The sequence below is a fragment of the Theobroma umbraticum genome, unplaced genomic scaffold (genome assembly GCF_002168275.2).
Source record: "Theobroma umbraticum cultivar Fairchild unplaced genomic scaffold, ASM216827v3 scaffold_56.0, whole genome shotgun sequence".
NCBI classification, from domain to species: Eukaryota; Viridiplantae; Streptophyta; class Magnoliopsida; order Malvales; family Malvaceae; genus Theobroma; species Theobroma umbraticum.
The window spans coordinates 8,058,172-8,075,653 of NW_018397256.1; the positions used below are offsets into that span (position 1 = coordinate 8,058,172).

Here is a 17,482-nt window from a genome sequence, read left to right on the forward strand (position 1 = left end):
AAGTCTATTCCCAGCCACTGGCAACAACCTGCCCATAACTATATGCATATCCATGTGCCCCAGCACCATCAAGATTTTCATTACTTCCAAACAAATAATCGGCATTAGCAGATGTGGTACAAGGATCAGCATAGATGCCAGCACTGCCAAGAAACGTTTGGGTGCTAGCACTAGCAGCAGCATAATAATCACCAGTGGCAGGAACAGGGTGAGTATCATTGTGAGTGCTCGAGTGGTAATTGCTCTCATTCCCCGATGGAAAGCCCTTTCGGAAGTCATAACCACCAAACTTGCCTCCAACACGTTTAGCCCAACCTCCACCACTAAAGGAGGAATTCTCTGCATAATGGCTTAGCCAAGATGGCACTTCCTGGTTTGATTCCCTCATTAATTCAGCCAGTGACTTTGCAAGAGGCAGGTTCTTGTCACTGAAAAATGCTGTAGCCAGGCCACAATTCCCGGCACGGCCTGTTCGCCCTATCCTGTGCACATAGTCATCTATGTTTTTTGGCAAGTCAAAGTTAATGACATGTGCAACATGAGGGATATCAAGTCCTCGTGAAGCAACATCCGTAGCAACTAAAATTGGAGTGGCACCTCTTTTAAAGGATCTCAGAGCTTGCTCTCTTTCCTACAAAGATTTGATAAGTAAACAAATTTTTATAGAGGCACTGGTAGAGAAATAGATCAAATTGAGTAGATTAAATTTACAATTACTTCATTTTGTTCTTCCACCTTGAGGAAAACCACTAATATGATGATCAAAATTGCTTCTCCCATGAATTGATTTTAATGCTTCTAAATACAAATTATTAACATAGAAAGCATTACTTTTTCCAATTAAGATGATTGTTAACTCCATGAACAAGACAGCAGTAACATATTATATTCATCTAGGCATATTAAGATGGCAATATTACAATAAAGCAAGGGATAAACTATGATAGCAAGCTAACCATCTGCACTTTGCCACCATGTATTGCAATTGCTGGAAAAGCATTCCTTGACAACCAGAGTTCCAACTCATCTGCGCCTCTCTTTGTCTCCACAAAAACGAGAGTTAAAGGATGCTGCAAAATATTAAGTAGGATCCGCTTATCAGCAAGTTTAAAGACAGAGCTGTCATATAATCCAACATGTGCTTCAAGTTTCCCTCCAATTTCTTTGAAAGCCAAAACTATTACATTGCAAATAAAGGCAGACACTAATTGCACCTTACTACGGCTTCCATTGGACTTTTGGGCATGAAGAAGATTCAAAAGGTGGTTACTTTTGTCCATATCCTGAACTATTTCAACTCTCTGTACAATCAAATCTGTGCTGGAACCAACCCTTCCAACAGCCAGAAATACATAGGCTGAGAGGAAATCAGAAGCAAGTTTCTACAAAACAAAGATAAGGAGCTTACAGGGAAGAAGACAAGAACATTAAAATGCAGGTTACATGATGAGCACAAAAATACGAGTTAGGCTAAAGCAGACCACAAATACAAGAATAACCCTCATTATTGCTCATATTCTGATATCATGAAACAAAATAATTTTGAGAACTTAGCTAACAAAAAATAATGCACATCAGGATAAAGTGGGAACCTGTATTTCATCAGGAAATGTGGCACTGAAAAGCATTGTCTGCCTCGTCCCAGGAGGAGGCATGCCCATTTTCTCAACAATCTTTCGAATCTGAGGCTCAAAGCCCATATCCAACATTCGGTCTGCCTCATCTAAGGCTAGATATTTTATCATCCTAAGAGAAAGTCTGGTTCTCTCAATCATATCCACCAACCGCCCAGGAGTAGCTACTAAGATGTCGACACCTTTCTCTATGTTACGAAACTGAAAAGACACAACATTGCATCCAATGCACATTAGATCATACATAATGATTGAACCGCACAATCTGTAGAAACAACAAATCCGCAGAAAAGTCACTGATATAGAATAATTAGTCTCACAACTCGTAAAGAAATAACCCCACTGAGCACTACATCAAAGAGAGCCAAAATGCAACAGCATAGAGAGCCATAAACAATATTTTAATTAATTGAAAGAGAAAGTATATAGACTCGAGAGAAGCACCCAAACCTTTTCATTGAAAAGAAAAAAACAAAAACAACGCAAATAGTTGCAGGTCATAACAAATTTAAGATCACCCAAAAATCAGCATCATTAATATCAAAATGGATCATAGTGAATCTAAGGCAAAGGATACCTGCTGAGAAATAGGCGTCCCTCCATATGCAACAACGATTTTAACCCCAGTCCTATAAGCAAACTTCTTTGCCTCCTTATGTATCTAATCACAATTAACAAACCAAACCAAACAATAATAGTAAAATAATACTAAAATTCCAACGACTCCAGCAATTAAAAGGAAAAAGAAAGAGCAAAGACCACCTGACAAGACAACTCTCTGGTAGGAGCCAAAATAAGAGCAAGAGGACACGCCACCTGGCTTCCAGCAGGACTACTCAGCAACAGCCGATTCTTCAAAACCCCACATATTATAGGAAAACAAAACGCAGCCGTTTTCCCTGACCCAGTTTGTGCACAAGCCATCAAATCCCGACCCGCAACCACTACAGGAATAGCATGGCGTTGGATTGGAGTTGGCTTCAGGAACTTGCACCTCTTAATGTTTTGCTTCAAAACATCCCCCAAATCGATCTCCGCAAAGGTCTGCACCGGCGGGGGTATGTTCTCGCCGCTTGCTTGTACAGGAATGTCCTCGTAGGCGCCGAAGTTGGTTTCGTTTGTTCCTGCTGCGGTGTCATCAATGACCTCTAGTTCATCGAACTTTTCATCGTCCAAGTTTGGTTTTTGGCGGTTGGTGAACCAGGGTGTAGGGCCGCGGCCTCGACCGCTAGAGTTTAGAGCGGTTTGAGGCGAGCTGAAACGGTTGTAACGTGGGCGAGTTAACTCAGGGGTGTCAGCATCAGTAAAGACAGCATTTGCGTTTTGGGGTCTCAAGTGAGGAGGTAAGTAGCGAGGTCTGGTTGGGCGAGTTGGTTTCCTGGTTGACTCTGTAAACATATCATTCCGAGTCATTTTTCTGGTGTTTTCTTTCCCTTTCAGTTAAAGCTTGATGAACAAAACCGAGCAAAGACTAAAAAGCTAAGAAATGTTATGAACCGCAAAGGGTTTTCTGGTTTTGTGGGTTTGAGAAAAAAATGAAGAGTCTGTGGAGTATATATAGGTGTAGTAAAAAAGGCGTAGAAAAACGAGTTGTTTCTGTTTCCCTATTCTGTTTCCTTCCCCAGAAAAAAAAATGGAAGTCTGTCTCCACTCTCTTAGAGAGGGGACACGATTTTCAAAGGGAGAAAGGAAAATGGCGGATCGCGGAGATAGGAGAAAAGGTGCGTGAAAGGATTTGTACGATGGTTATTAACGTTTCATGGGAAGGGGTTACGGGGGAGGAGGAAAGAAAAGGTGGACTGCTACGTGTGTGGAAACTGAAATATCTTTGGAGTTTGGTAACGTGTCGAGATGGTATTGGTTGCTATTATAGCCAGCTATTGGGCTTCGAATATGGGCCAATTTGTTCTTCTGCCCTTTTATGCGGCCAATGGATGAAGAAGGATGTTCATGGTTTCGATTTTCATTGCATTTTCGTCGTTTTAGTTTTCTTCTTTTCTTGGCATAAACTAGGTTGATTACTTTATTTCTGTTGCACAATTAGACAAGCAATTAATGTTACGAAAGATAATTCGTATTATTATGTCACATTGGATGAAACTATGAAGGGTAATGTTACTGTAAATGATGGGAAAAAATAAGCCTTTTGAAAAACTTCTGCAATAAAGCCATTCTTGAGCAGAACCAAAGGTACCTTTCTGAACTTTCAAAGGAGCAAGACTACAAATTTCTTCTCACATAAATGTCACAAACTGAAACAAAAATGGGTTATGGCTTGTTGCCACAGGAGTAAATATTTCCTTTGTTTCAAAAATTATTTTCAAGTTTCAACCCTCAACAGTGGCCTCACTTAAGCTTTGATGGAGTAGTCTACCTTTTGGTATGCCCACACGTTACAGGGCATTGGCTCTTTAGTTGTTCATGGCACTGAAAAAATGACCAGAACCTGTTGGGGAAATTACATTGTCTTTGTTACATGTCATGTTGTTTGTATGTCATTGTCAATTCAGTGTGTCACTTTTTTTTTAGCCTGTCAAACTCACAGGAAAAAACTCTTCCAAAATCAGGAAAGAACAAAAAGCTGAAACATTGATGAGAAATACGACTTGGAGCAGGGATCAGAAGTTGTCTTCTATCGGTAGGGAGTGAACAGCCTTAGCTGTGAGGCACTGAAGAAAGGAGGCAGATGCTGCAGTAACCAGAGCTGGATGCTTTTCTGCACACCATGAAATACTAGTAGAGTGCAATGGTTAAGTTATGCTAACATCCATATTGCTCTCATAAAAAGAAAATTCATCAATAATTTTCATCGGGAGTTCAAATTATGGGGCACCTTCCTGAATTTCTTTTGCTCGGACTTAGTCTTACATTGTTAATCCTGTTTTGAGGAAAAAACACACTGTAATGCTAAAAAATCATCAATGGTTAAGTTGTCTTCTAAACCCTCGCAAACCTCAGCAGAAACGCTTGGAATGACTAAAGAGGAAATTAAGCATTGTAGTCAGAAGACAAAAGAGAGGGTTTTACATCATATATTCACACGTGTTGCTTTAATGGCAAACTTGCCATTGAGGGTCATAGGCTCGTTGCAGTGTCTACTCTGTACATAATGCAGAGACCTGAGAGTGTAACAAAAAGACAGATTTACCCTCATATAACCACAAGGAACAAATACTAAATTAGAAAGAGACACCAAGGTCCCCTTTCCTTGAACGCCATGGTGGAAAATGATCTTGCATTGAGCATTGCTTCAAGTTCGAAGCACTAGGAAAAATGATACATCAATTCAATCCACTGCCCTCAAGCATTAGTTGTAAAAGTCTGTAATAAAAAAAATGGGTGCTTAAAAACATTTAGGAAATTATCTGAAGAATCTAAAAAGGCTAGAAATGGTAGCAGCACCATCCCATGGACATGGACATGGATATCCCAGCCATGGCACAATAGCGGCTTACCAGTTACCCGCTAGTAGCCTAGCAGTGATTTTCAATTTTCGAATTGAGAACCAGGACATGGCCCACAACCACAGTGCTGATTACTCTGCAATTCTGTTGGGTTTATTTCCTACGTTCCTGACTCTGCTTTCAAAAAACAGCGGATAGGGACCGTGCAGGGGATCACATCGTTTTGGGCTGCTTTAATGCCAATCGCGCTTTGGGGGGACTCAGTGTACCAGATGCCTGTGCCGCTTAGCCAGTTAAGATGACAAACTGAACCTTGGCGTACATGCAATGGCTACCTGCCTTTAGTATCTTCAGAAGAAAGCTCCGTTACACAACAAATTGAATTTTCACGAATTCAAGTAAATATGGGATTTTAGAGGTGAAAAGTGACAACTACTACAAAAAGCTATATGATAACCCATACGTGACTTTGGTCAACCAACCACACTGTCTCACACATATAATTTTGTTTCAACATTAAGAAAAGGCATGAGGGAATGCTATTCATAAATACTTCGCCGTCAAGATTAGGAATCATAACTGCCCAAGGGAACAAACAAGCATGCATAAAACATATGCCCACGTACCCATTTCTGAGCATTTGAAGTAGAGATTATATCATCAAACCTTTCATAGGGAGTTCTCAACAACCTTTGCTGGGAACCCAGGTCTTCCACAATTGCATCAATCGCGACAAGCCAAGCATAAAACATATATAATTGAACAATCGTGTATACATGAAAATTACACCATATGTATTGCTTCCCCTTAAATATACATGTAGACTTCGATGGAAACCACTCATCTCTCTGTTAGTTGGTCAAGATCATCTGATCATGTTATAAAAATGCCGGTTTAGCTTGGGAAACATTGTCTGTGGAGCTACTTTCACTCAATAGACGCTTCTCTTCCTCCTCAAGTCTTTGCAACCATTTTAGTCCAAGGTCACATCCGGCTTGTGCTGCTACTTGAAACTGCTCTTTTGCCATTTCAACTGGGTCCAATGAAAGGCTTTCTACATTCTTCCTTGCTCTTTTGGCAGCAGAACCCCTCTTTGAACTAAGTTTTGTTAGGCATTCTGGGACTTGAACACCTGAGAAGTGGCAGCGAGAATAGAACCATTTTAGAATTCAATTCAGCATATCCCAACCAAAAGTAAGATGTAAAAAAAGTTTCCACTTCAAGATGGGCCCTTTTATTATGATAATAAATGATCTCTCAATACAGATAAATACCAGTTAAATTCATATCTATCATTAACTATTAAAAAATCAGCTGCCACGTTGTATTATGTTTCTCTTTTATCTTCAATTTGAGTCATCCCCATTAATCTGAATTACATGATAATATGATAACCTTCTGAAAACTAATATGGTGTCAAAGGAAAATTATGAGAAGGTGTGCGCATTTAACCTCTAAGTAGCAGAGATCCATATGCTATGGCTGCTCCAGCATGTCCCTGCATATATTTAAAGGATAGAAGTTAAGATCTGTCCATCGTAGCATACACCAGTTGAAAATATAATATTAAGATTCCATGTATGAATTAGAACTTGTAACTTTCTTGCTTTTTGCCAATAAAAATATTGGGCAAAAAAAATACAAATGATATACCTTATCATTTTATAGCACCACAGTTAGTTAAAATAAAAATAAATCTACTTTCGCCACTGTTTATAGGAAGGAAATTTAATCAGGCACCAGGGCATATCACCTACACCTACCACCAGAAGTTGGTGGGAAATTCTGGCACGAATTGCTCATATAGAAAAGGAATCCCATCTCCATTCATTACAGGCATGTTCATGATTTGGATCATTCATTTTCAAGTATAACTATTTGATTTTGTTGAGTTGAATTTAGAATAAAGTATTAAGAAATGCTTTATTTGGTAGCTTAAGAGGTTCAATTAACAAAGTTCGCAATTCCCAATTCCCACTCCATGAACTCTTAGCTACGGCGTTCAACCTGAAGAAGTCCTTCCAGAAGTTCAACTGACTTCCAATAAAGTAGACTGCTAATCTGGATACCTCTGTTGGACCAATTCCTTACTCAACAGACCCAAAACCAATTTTGACGATCATGGAAGAATCCCCAAGCATAAAGGATCCATGTGTGTTAAACAAAACCACAAGTTATAAGAACAAAGAGAAGCCTTACTTTCTCTGATGCCCTGTGAAAACACCATAATGCTGAAGCAATGTCTTTCTTCACACAGTCCCCTGTCAGGTATACAGCACCTAGAAGGTAAAGAGCACCTGGATGCAACTATGACATAAGGAGTTTTAGTAAGGCTTTGAGAGATATCATGAAGGCAAACATAGAAGTGACTATTAAAGCAATGTACCTGGTCAACAGCTTTCTCCAAATAATAGAAAGCTTGTTGATCTGATTGGACATAGTCATTCTGTCCAAGAAAAGAACCCGGAATGTTAATTCAAAAGATATCATGTGCAGTGCAGACAAAGTTACAAATTACAAAGTCACAATTAGGAAGTAAGATCTTCATAAAAGAGTAATTGCTCAACAAAATTTGTTAAACCAATATTCACAGCTTCATACAAACTGCTTAAACTACTATAGTAGTGATATTTTAGGAAAAAAGGAGCCTAACCTCAATTCTTAGACGACAACCCAATTCATATTGTGCATCTGGATCACCCATATCCGCAGCTTCGACTAACAAAGCAGCTCCTCTATCATAATAAGGCAGTTAGTTTTAACAGTCATATGCATATAGATAATCTAATCCAACTTGTAAAATTAACAAGATGAAATCAGCATAAGGCATCCAATATGAAAATCAAACAAAATATATCATATGCATAAAAGCAAGAATCACAAACAAACATTCAAAGTTTGAAATGTATCAGCACACTAAACCATCAAAATTTCAATCAATGTATGAGCAAAAATGATATCAATACAATAAGTAAACAACCTTACTTACATCGCTTTACATGCTCCAGGAACATGGTACTTCAAATGCAATTTGGATAACCAATACCTAGCATGTGTATTGGAATTATCAGCCTCCAACGCCAACTCAAAATTCTCCTTTGCTGCCTAAAGCATAGAAATTAGAACCATAACCAAACAGAAAATTTTTTGCAATGAACAAAAAAAAGAGTTTCCAATTCCCATGAAGTACCCTAAGGAGAGGAATGAGGCGTTTATCATTGCGCTCGCAGTAATCAATGACTCTGTCAACTTCTTTCAAAGCACTCCACCCTTTTGCTATCAACTCCATCGCTTTCTTGTTCCTGCTATGCATCTCTCTCTGTAACAACAAGAAACCCACAATTGAAAATTAACCATTCAAATGGAAAATGGATTGGAAAAGTGAGAAAATTAAGGGAAAAAAGAGAGAAAAGGACAGATGACCCACGCGTGGGTTGAACTGAATGAAGCTGATAGTGGCATGTTTCAGTGTTGATTTTGCGAAGAGCGGTCTCAGCATCTTCACTTCGAGTAATTGAGTTGGGGAACTGAGCGGAAATGGTAGCCCTTGGCGAGTTGCAGAGTCAGTAATTTTACTGAAGCTCTGATTCATTTGCTTCTTAGGCTCTAACTTTGAGTGGTCCCAATGGCCTAAGCTTAGCCCAACTACATTGGACCGGATGATCCATCTTTAGTTGAAACATATCAGTTTGATGTTAACCGACTTACTGTAGGCTTCTTATTTAAGTAAGACACGATATTTAAAAATTTCATAAATTATTCAAAAAAATTAAAAAAAATTTAATATTTAATTAAAATTTTATATTTTTATTTTAAATTAAATAAATTTTGATATTTTTATTTTAAATTAAATAAATTCTTATCATTAATAATATCATAATCTAACACTTTATTTAAAAACAAAACTTTGTCAACGATTTATTAAAGTCGATTCATTACATGCCATTTGGCGTGGTCAGCCAGTCGTCACTGTTAGGACTCTTCTTTGGGACGGCAGACAAAGAGTTAGGTTAGGGAAAAATTAATACTTTATTAGTAAAATTAGGTTAAGTATTAATGCTTAAGTGGGGAAGGAAAAAGGACATGAGCTTTAAAAATGTGTTTTGTTGACTACGGCAGAATGGCGTGCCCTGTGGAGACAGGTTAGCTTGGCTTAATGACACAAGGTTAAGAAATCTAAAATGTGAAAACAAAATTAATTAAAATAACAAAAATAGTTAGATAAAAAAAAACAAGGTATAAACGTACCGAGGATGATGATAATGACATGAAAAGTTAATATATTATAATTAATAATAATATAAAATATTAATATATTATAATTAATAAAAACGTAATATGTTAATTTGATATGATAAGATAATTATATATTTTTTATTTTTTACATTGATATCATTGCAGTGTCATATAAATATAAAATAATAAATAATATTTTAATTAATAATAATTAATTATAATAACTTATTTAATCAAATATAAAATTATAAAAACTTAATTGAACGTAATAAAATAATAATTTTTTAAAATTTTTTAAATAATTTAGGAATTTTTTTGAATACTATGTCTTTAACTAGTTTGTTTGAATAAACATAATTTTTTATATATATTTCTCTCACTCCTAATTTTCAATCCAATTGTAATATTGATTTAACTACAATATACCACATTGTTTTTCTATTCGAATTTTGAATATTTTAGTAAAACTCTTTAAATACATATTCTTCATTCAAATCCCAATTATAAAATTTGGTAACTTGCATTGAATCAGCAAGTAACAATAACATGCCTTTGTTTGTTGGATCCCTACTATCTTTGCTTTTTAATTTGTTTTATTTTCACATCTAGATTTTTTAATGTTGTTTCATTAAGCCAAGCTAACCTATCTCCACAAGTCATGCCATTCTGCCATAGTTAACAAAATACATTGATGGTATATGATATTTTATAATGTAATATGATTATAGGTAATGTAATTGTAAGTAATATAATTGTATGGAATATAATATTATAATGTTTGGTATGTAAGTAAAGTAAAGATTAAAATATAAAAAAATAACATTATAATTTTTAGTTTATAAGTACTTTATTAAGAATATAATGTTAATTTTTATAATTATCTCTATTATTAAAATATAAGTTTAATATATTTATATTTATTATTATTAATTTTTATATAATATAATATTTTAAATATATTTTTAATATCATATATTTTATTTTTTTAAAAGATAATGTAAATTTTATTAACCATTACCATGATTATTGTGAATAATAAAAAACATACCTTAAAATCGATAGATAAAAAATAAATTATAATATTATAAAATAATTTTAACAAAAAAATAAAATTGAGAGGTAAAAATAATTTTAATAATATTACAAAATATAATATAATTTAATTATTTTAATTTTACACTATAATCATATTATATCTATTAATTATAATATAATTATATAATAATAAATTATTATAAAATAAATATTATAATTTAATTTAATTAAATACATTAAAAATATATACTTTCGCTTTCTCGTACCGTTATCATTTCTAAAGTTCCCGTCCTTTTCCCTTTTCCACTTAATCATTAATACTTAGCCTAACTATAATAATAAAGTATTAATTTTTCCCTAACCTAACTCCTCATCTGCGTTCCCAAGCACAGCCCTAGCAGTGACGACTGGCTGACCAACGCCAAATGGCACGTAATGATTCGACTTCAATAAATAAATCATGGACAAAGTTTTGTTTTTAAATAAAGTCTTAGATGATGATTTAAATTAATGGTACATGCCCTTCCACGTGATAGAAAAACATCAATCTGTCAAACAAAAATCACTAATCAGATATTTGAAGAGTGCCACGTGCATGCTAAAGAATCTGAGTGTGCACCGTTAAACTGTCACCTCGAATCTTGATCTCGTCAAGTCTGCCCCCACCACGATTTTTAAGATACAAAAAAAGAAAAATGAAAATGAGGCTCAGTTTTGATGTGCCGATAATGTCAAAGATTGCACTTTGTTTTAGAAAGCTACGGCTATTTGAGGAATTATTAATAACCTTTTTCTATCCCGTTTATCATAAATTCGACAAATTAGCTTGAACATATATATATATTTATATTTTTATTATTTTAATCTAATGTAAATCTATAAACACTCATGTGACATATCATATAATGATTAACATAATAAAAAAGTTTATTCAATTTTTTTATTTAATTTTATTTTTAATTTTTCTTATGCATGTTATTTGTTAATAATTCCCTCTAAAATAAAAAAAAACCGAAAATTTAGAAGCTAACTTATTTTTTTATTGTAATTGTCCAACGTAAAACAGAATGTTATTTTAATGATAAAGTTGATTGGATCAAATCAAATATCATCGATCATTATTAAAGGGGCTTTCACAAAAAAATCATAAAAGAACAAAGATATTACTAATTTATATACGTTGTCCTAACAAAATATCCATCCATTGTTCCAAATTCCGAACAATGCCGAAGACGTAAATGGGCGGAATAGCCATCATCACGTGAGAATACGAGGCCCATATTCGTCTTTTCATCTGAAACCGTCCAATTTCCTATCATTCTTTTTCCAATAATGTCCCCAACATTAAACTCCCATTTCCCGGTATGACTGGAGCCCCCTCCCCAAAAAAGTCTCCCGTCTTTATTTTAGCAAAACTTTTCGATATAAGCTCTACAGTTTGGAAAGGTGCCAATGGGAGGAACGAGAAAGATCTGGACCGCCATGGATATCGAAGCAAACCAAGCTAAGCAAAACAACTGCAATTCAACCGTCGATGATTCAATCCCTCACTCCGCTCTCTCAGTCGATACCGCTCTTTCTTTTCCCCTTATGGTTTCTTGCGTCATGTTCGCTTTATTCTCCTCTGCTCTTTTTTTGTTTTAATTTCATTTCGAGCTCCTAACTTAGCTTATGTTAGGGTTTGATTTTCATATGGAATTTGGCGGATCTTCAAAATTTATTTCGTTGTTTGTAAGCTAAGTAGGACCAGCTCAAACGGTACGAATTTCAAATAAATTTCGTTTTTATGACATCTTTTTTTTGGTTTATACATTTTCACAGCGAGTTGTGTAAGGATCTGTTTGGGAAATGGGCGAAGTTGGACGATTCTTGCTTCTCCGTCGAGACTGTATCTGGCGGCATCACTAATCTTCGTGAGCACTCTGCTTTTTGCTGTTTATTAGATTTTTATTCGTTTGTCTTGTTGAGCTGAATGGAAAATTTTCGCTCTCTTTCGAGAAGCTTAATAGTGAGTTAATTTATTAGTATGCTTTTAGATCGGTTTTTTCAATTGGATTTACAGTTATTGCGTTTAAAAATTTGAAAATAACAAGGAAAAAGAAGGTCCGTACTACGAGGCTAAAAAATGTCATTTGGTTGCTTTTGGTTATTGATAATTTTATTTGATTTGTTCTGGTTTTATTTTGCTGTATATGATCGATTTTGTGGTAATTTATTGACTAAGCATGATTAATTTGATGCAGTGCTAAAGGTATCTGCGAAGGAAGAAAATGGAGATAATGTGTCTGTAACAGTTAGATTATATGGACCTAACACAGAATATGTCATCAACCGTGAACGTGAGTTACAGGTATTGGCCCTATGCTTTTCACTGTGTAATTTTCTGTAGAGAAATTGTCCTCTGGAAATTGCAATTTTTATCTGAAGGATATTGGTGTGCATAAGATAATCATCAAATTGCTAAAACCTTGCTTAAAATACATTTTAAAAACTCTTTTAATTTTGTGCTTCCACAGTCTGAATTTTCTCTGGAGTGTTTTGGTCAACTAAGTAATCAATGACTTAATGGACAAGTAATCTATTGTAGCTGAAGAATTTGGTGGTTGATGATTTCTTTTGAAATATTTTGTTGCATGCATGCAATTGTAGTGGGTCAAGGATATCCTAAGAAATTTTAAAGTACATGGAAATTCAAGATGATAGTCTCATATGCCTTTTTGATGTTCTTCCAAACTTAATTCTTGCTAGGTATGATTTATTCCAATTTTTTTTTTTATTGTCTTTATTACTATCTTGTTTCTAGGTGATAATCCTTTTCATTCTATTCTTTACTTTGTGATTGCTCACTTTGTATTGTGTTTAGGCAATCAAATACCTCTCGGCTGCTGGATTTGGTGCCAAGTTGCTTGGAGTTTTTGCAAATGGCATGGTTCAATCTTTTATAAATGCGCGTACTTTAACTCCATCAGGTAAGAATGAGAGAGATCACCCGTGGAAGTAGGACTTGCTAATGAAGTTGTGTTCTATCAACATCAGTAATTTGAGAGGGTTTATGCCTTTGAGTGCCTTAAAATCTCATGTTCTATACAGGCAGCATCCTTAAGAAAGCTGTTTGCCTCACTTGAAGTTTTTATTGTCCTATTTGTTTCATGCCTATCATCGATATTTGGCCTAGTCTCATACTATAGTTAATTAAATTTACTAAGGCATTGACTTTTATGGTAACTAATTATTACCTTAAATCATAATGATTGTTTTTCAACTCAAGTGCAAGCTAGTGTTGGGACTGCAAGCTATGTACTGATATAATTTTAATTTTCTGTGGCAGACATGAGAAAGCCAAAGCTGGTTGCTGAAATAGCTAAGCAACTTCGTAGATTCCATCAAGTGGAAATTCCAGGTTCAAAAGAACCTCAGCTATGGGTTGACATCTTTAAGTTCTTTGAGAAAGGTTTGAAAACCAACTTCTTCGACATGGTATTTGACAGTTTTTGCAGCTTAATATAATTTGAAATGGACTGCCTTCCAGTTGCAGTGGCTTCAATTTCCATCTTCTTTGTTTTGTTTATTTTCAAGTTTTGGCTTTTAAGAGAGCACTTTTCGTCTGGAATTTTGATTGACTGTAGTCTGCTATTGCCAATGGTCCCCAGTAAAGTGGGGCACATTTAGTTCCTTCTAAAGATTAATGCCTAGTGCTACCCGATATATATCTAACGTTAGAGGCCTTCTATTGCAGCATCTGCTCTCCAATTTGAGGATATTGATAAGCAGCTGATATATGAGACAATTTTGTTTGAGGAAGTGCGTAAGGAAGTTACACAACTGAAGGTAAGACCTTTTTTCATATTGTTTGATTCATCTGGTGCTGATGAAGGGAAAGTGTGATGCATCTATTGGCTCTGGGAAACTGTTGCTCGTGCGCTGTTTGGTCATTGTCTTCTGGTTATATGTTGATTCTTGTAAGATCAAGAACTTTATCCCCATATATGAGAGTGTCTCCTGATGATGGACCAGGAATTGACAGGCCTTCTTAATGCTCCGGTGGTGTTTGCCCACAATGATTTACTTTCTGGAAATTTGATGCTTAATGATGAACATGGTATGTCTGAACTTATAATTTTGAGTTTGTTCATTCTGCTAGTCCCACCATTTTCCCCCTTGTTCTGTTTACTCTGGAAGAACCTCCATACATACTATTCATGTTTTGGTTGGTTCCAATTGCAGTAGACACGTTCTGTATTCTACATGTGTTTATCTCTGTCTCTCTCTCATAGGCAAACACTCACACACACAATCATGTGAGTTGCACATGCGCATGCACACTTTTTCACTCATATGTTTCCAGATGAGTGTAGTGTCTTTATCCATAAAAATTTTCTGTATGTTGATATTGGGTGATTTAAGCTCTTTTTATAATACATAGATAAGCAAAATGTGTGCGCTGAAAATGAACCAACAGTGCTGAAGGATATCTAAAAACTTTGTAATAGTAGTTAAAAACAAAACACTATTGCATGATAGATATGAAAATATTAAGATGCCAATATGAGACTTAGTAGGCATAGGCTGCTGGCAATGTGGTAAATCCTGCAAAAAAGTAATCTGTACTGGGTTTTATTTTTTCTTGTTAAAGATAAGGCTTCATTCAACGGATCATGATGCTCCATAGACCTTTCTTGTGGAATTCTGAATATTGCCTACTTCCAACCAAAATAAGTTTGTTTAATATGATTGAGATGTGATGATCACACACTTCAGAGCATGTAAGAACCAACAAAAGCATCCTTGTGTGTGGTTTCAAATGTTATTACCTGAAACTGTGTCAATTGTGCACTAGCTAGTGTCCAAGTAGTGTCTATGTTTTCATCTGATACAAACACAACTTGAAACATGTTGTGTGCAGTGATTGTGGTATGACATACAATTTCTAGTCAACAAGACATCAGTGGGTTGAAGATCTGGCTTTATCATTATGAGAAATTTATTATTAATGTTACTGCTTCTACAACACTGGCATGTCACCATGATAAACACATATGATGTCTTAAAAAATCAATAACCTTGAGACAGAAGAAATGCGATATTGTCTTGGTGCCTAATGACTGGATGGAATACAACTGTAGTTTCTTCTGCTTACCTAACTTTTTCCAGTTTCTTGTTGTGTTTACTTTAACTGTATATCTTGTTAATGTCCAGATAAGCTATACTTCATTGATTTCGAGTATGGGTCGTACAATTACAGAGGCTTTGACATTGGAAATCACTTCAATGAATATGCAGGCTATGACTGTGACTATAGCTTGTATGCTTCTTCTACAGTTTCTGCTTTGCAGTTCTTTTCTTGTGTAACAATGGTGAATAGTTGAATAGATTGCAACCTACTGATTGTTGATCATGGTGTTAATGTAGGTATCCTAGTAAAGATGAACAATATCATTTTTTCAGGCATTATTTACAACCTGAAAAACCATATGAGGTATGTAAGAATATCTGACTCTTGCATTTGTGGTTTGAACTATAATGTTCAAGTTTGACAAGATGGCCCTGAAATAGAATACATTGTCAGTTTGTTACAACTCATGTTGGTTGAATCAATTCTATGTGCATTATTTGAGCCATATGGAGGGTTATTTTATCCCATTATTAATAGGAGTTACTGCATCCTTTATTTGGTATGTGCATTAATTGAACTTATTGTTGTCTTCAGATGATTGGTGCAAACTGCATATGTTCTTGCTATGACTGTATGTATGCCATTTATTAGCTTGAGGCTGCATTGATGTTCTCATTCTTGGATGTTAGATTGATATGAAGGCCATTTCTAACTGCTGTTAGCCACTCATGACTGATCTTACCAGTAACTTTCATAATACTAGATATCCAAATAGATTTTTTCATTATTATATGGTTGTCTTAGAACCACAACTGGGATTCTGTGTAACATACTTTTTTTTTATCAGCATCGGTGCAAACAATCACATGATCATCATTCAAGACTTTTTAAGTTGAAACTAAGAAAAACCAATTTAAGATTGCTAGGAATTGATCTTGTTTATACATTGGCCTTTGTGGGTTCAGAGAAAAAAGGTAGTTTTGTGCTTGAGATATATTAAACTTAAAACGAATGATATGTGCCATGTTTTCAGTTTGAAAATCTCTACATTTAAGCTCCTTTTGTTAACCACAGGTATCTGAAAAAGATCTCGAATCTCTCTATGTCGAGACAAACACCTTCATGTTAGCTTCACACTTGTATTGGGCTTTATGGGCAATAATCCAGGTATCTTTATTCCCAGCTATGCATTTCAAAGCCCAAGAAATCATGACTTATATCTAAGTCTTTATCCTTTTTCGTGTTGATTATAGGCAAGGATGTCTCCCATCGATTTTGATTATCTTGGTTATTTCTTCTTGCGGTATAATGAATACAAGAGGCGGAAGGAGATGTGCTTCTCACTTGCACAATCTCACTTTTCCGGACCTGGGACAGTATAAGATTGTTAGCGTACACGCAAATAGCAAAAATTCTTTATGTTATGGATTTGTAGGAACAGTGTTTTGATTCCTTTGTCAGTATTCTTGTAAAATATTCTTTTGAACCCATTTCTGAGAAACAAAATTGAAAATTAAGATTGAAAGAAATAAAGCAATGGCAGGGTGATCCTGGTTTAGCAGAACCATGTGTCTCAAACCCAAGTAGGTCGTCCGAACAGCTGGGCAGTCCCATTTGGGTATTCCCTCAGATGTTTCCTTTCATCTCTGGTTCTCTCGCTGGGCTCCCTATCATGTCTCAGATATCTTAACCCGGCATCCTTTCACATAACAGGATTGAAGCAAGGTGTGTTTAGTTGGTAATCGGCATCATAGTGCTTATTAAATGGATATATTTGGTATTTTCTCTGGTACATAGGACAGTGTTCTATCATCAATCATCTTTTTTGGCTTTTTGTCACATTGGGACTCATCTATTAAGCTGGCGGTAGTTTAGCCCTACTGAAGAATCCAACCCAGCACAATTACATCGATTTATCAGACACATTAATTTTGATAAATAATGCTATCCGTGGAAACTTGTGATCTGATTGCTGGAGCTCGATGGCCTGAGATGTAATGTCATATTAAGTGGCTGAGTCTTTTCCAAGAATAAGCATATTCTACTGCCATATCAAGCAC

At 35.4% G+C, this 17,482-nt stretch overlaps 3 protein-coding genes across 3 annotated transcripts; 1 reads left to right on the forward strand and 2 right to left on the reverse strand.

Annotated features, from left to right (window-relative positions):
- Positions 1-4: 4 nt before the first annotated feature.
- Positions 5-3,389, reverse strand: LOC110410819 (DEAD-box ATP-dependent RNA helicase 37-like). The gene is made up of 6 exons (XM_021420700.2): positions 2,397-3,389; positions 2,212-2,295; positions 1,593-1,835; positions 1,215-1,382; positions 957-1,070; positions 5-631 (listed from the first exon to the last, which is right to left on the reverse strand). Exons 1-6 carry the CDS (start codon positions 3,045-3,047, stop codon positions 5-7), a joined length of 1,887 nt encoding a protein of 628 aa, XP_021276375.1. The 5' UTR covers positions 3,048-3,389.
- Positions 3,390-5,644: 2,255 nt separating this feature from the next.
- Positions 5,645-8,664, reverse strand: LOC110411124 (binding protein). The gene is made up of 8 exons (XM_021421154.2): positions 8,466-8,664; positions 8,229-8,357; positions 8,028-8,143; positions 7,692-7,773; positions 7,425-7,484; positions 7,238-7,345; positions 6,491-6,536; positions 5,645-6,170 (listed from the first exon to the last, which is right to left on the reverse strand). Exons 1-8 carry the CDS (start codon positions 8,628-8,630, stop codon positions 5,917-5,919), a joined length of 960 nt encoding a protein of 319 aa, XP_021276829.1. The 5' UTR covers positions 8,631-8,664; the 3' UTR covers positions 5,645-5,916.
- A 3,012-nt stretch (positions 8,665-11,676) lies between these two features.
- EMB1187 (Protein kinase superfamily protein) lies at positions 11,677-16,986 on the forward strand. The gene is made up of 11 exons (XM_021419869.2): positions 11,677-11,916; positions 12,131-12,222; positions 12,553-12,659; positions 13,173-13,278; positions 13,638-13,760; positions 14,046-14,137; positions 14,324-14,408; positions 15,506-15,611; positions 15,719-15,785; positions 16,497-16,589; positions 16,676-16,986. The coding sequence occupies exons 1-11, from the start codon at positions 11,762-11,764 to the stop codon at positions 16,802-16,804; spliced, it is 1,155 nt and encodes a 384-aa protein (XP_021275544.1). The 5' UTR covers positions 11,677-11,761; the 3' UTR covers positions 16,805-16,986.
- The last annotated feature ends 496 nt before the right edge of the window (positions 16,987-17,482 follow it).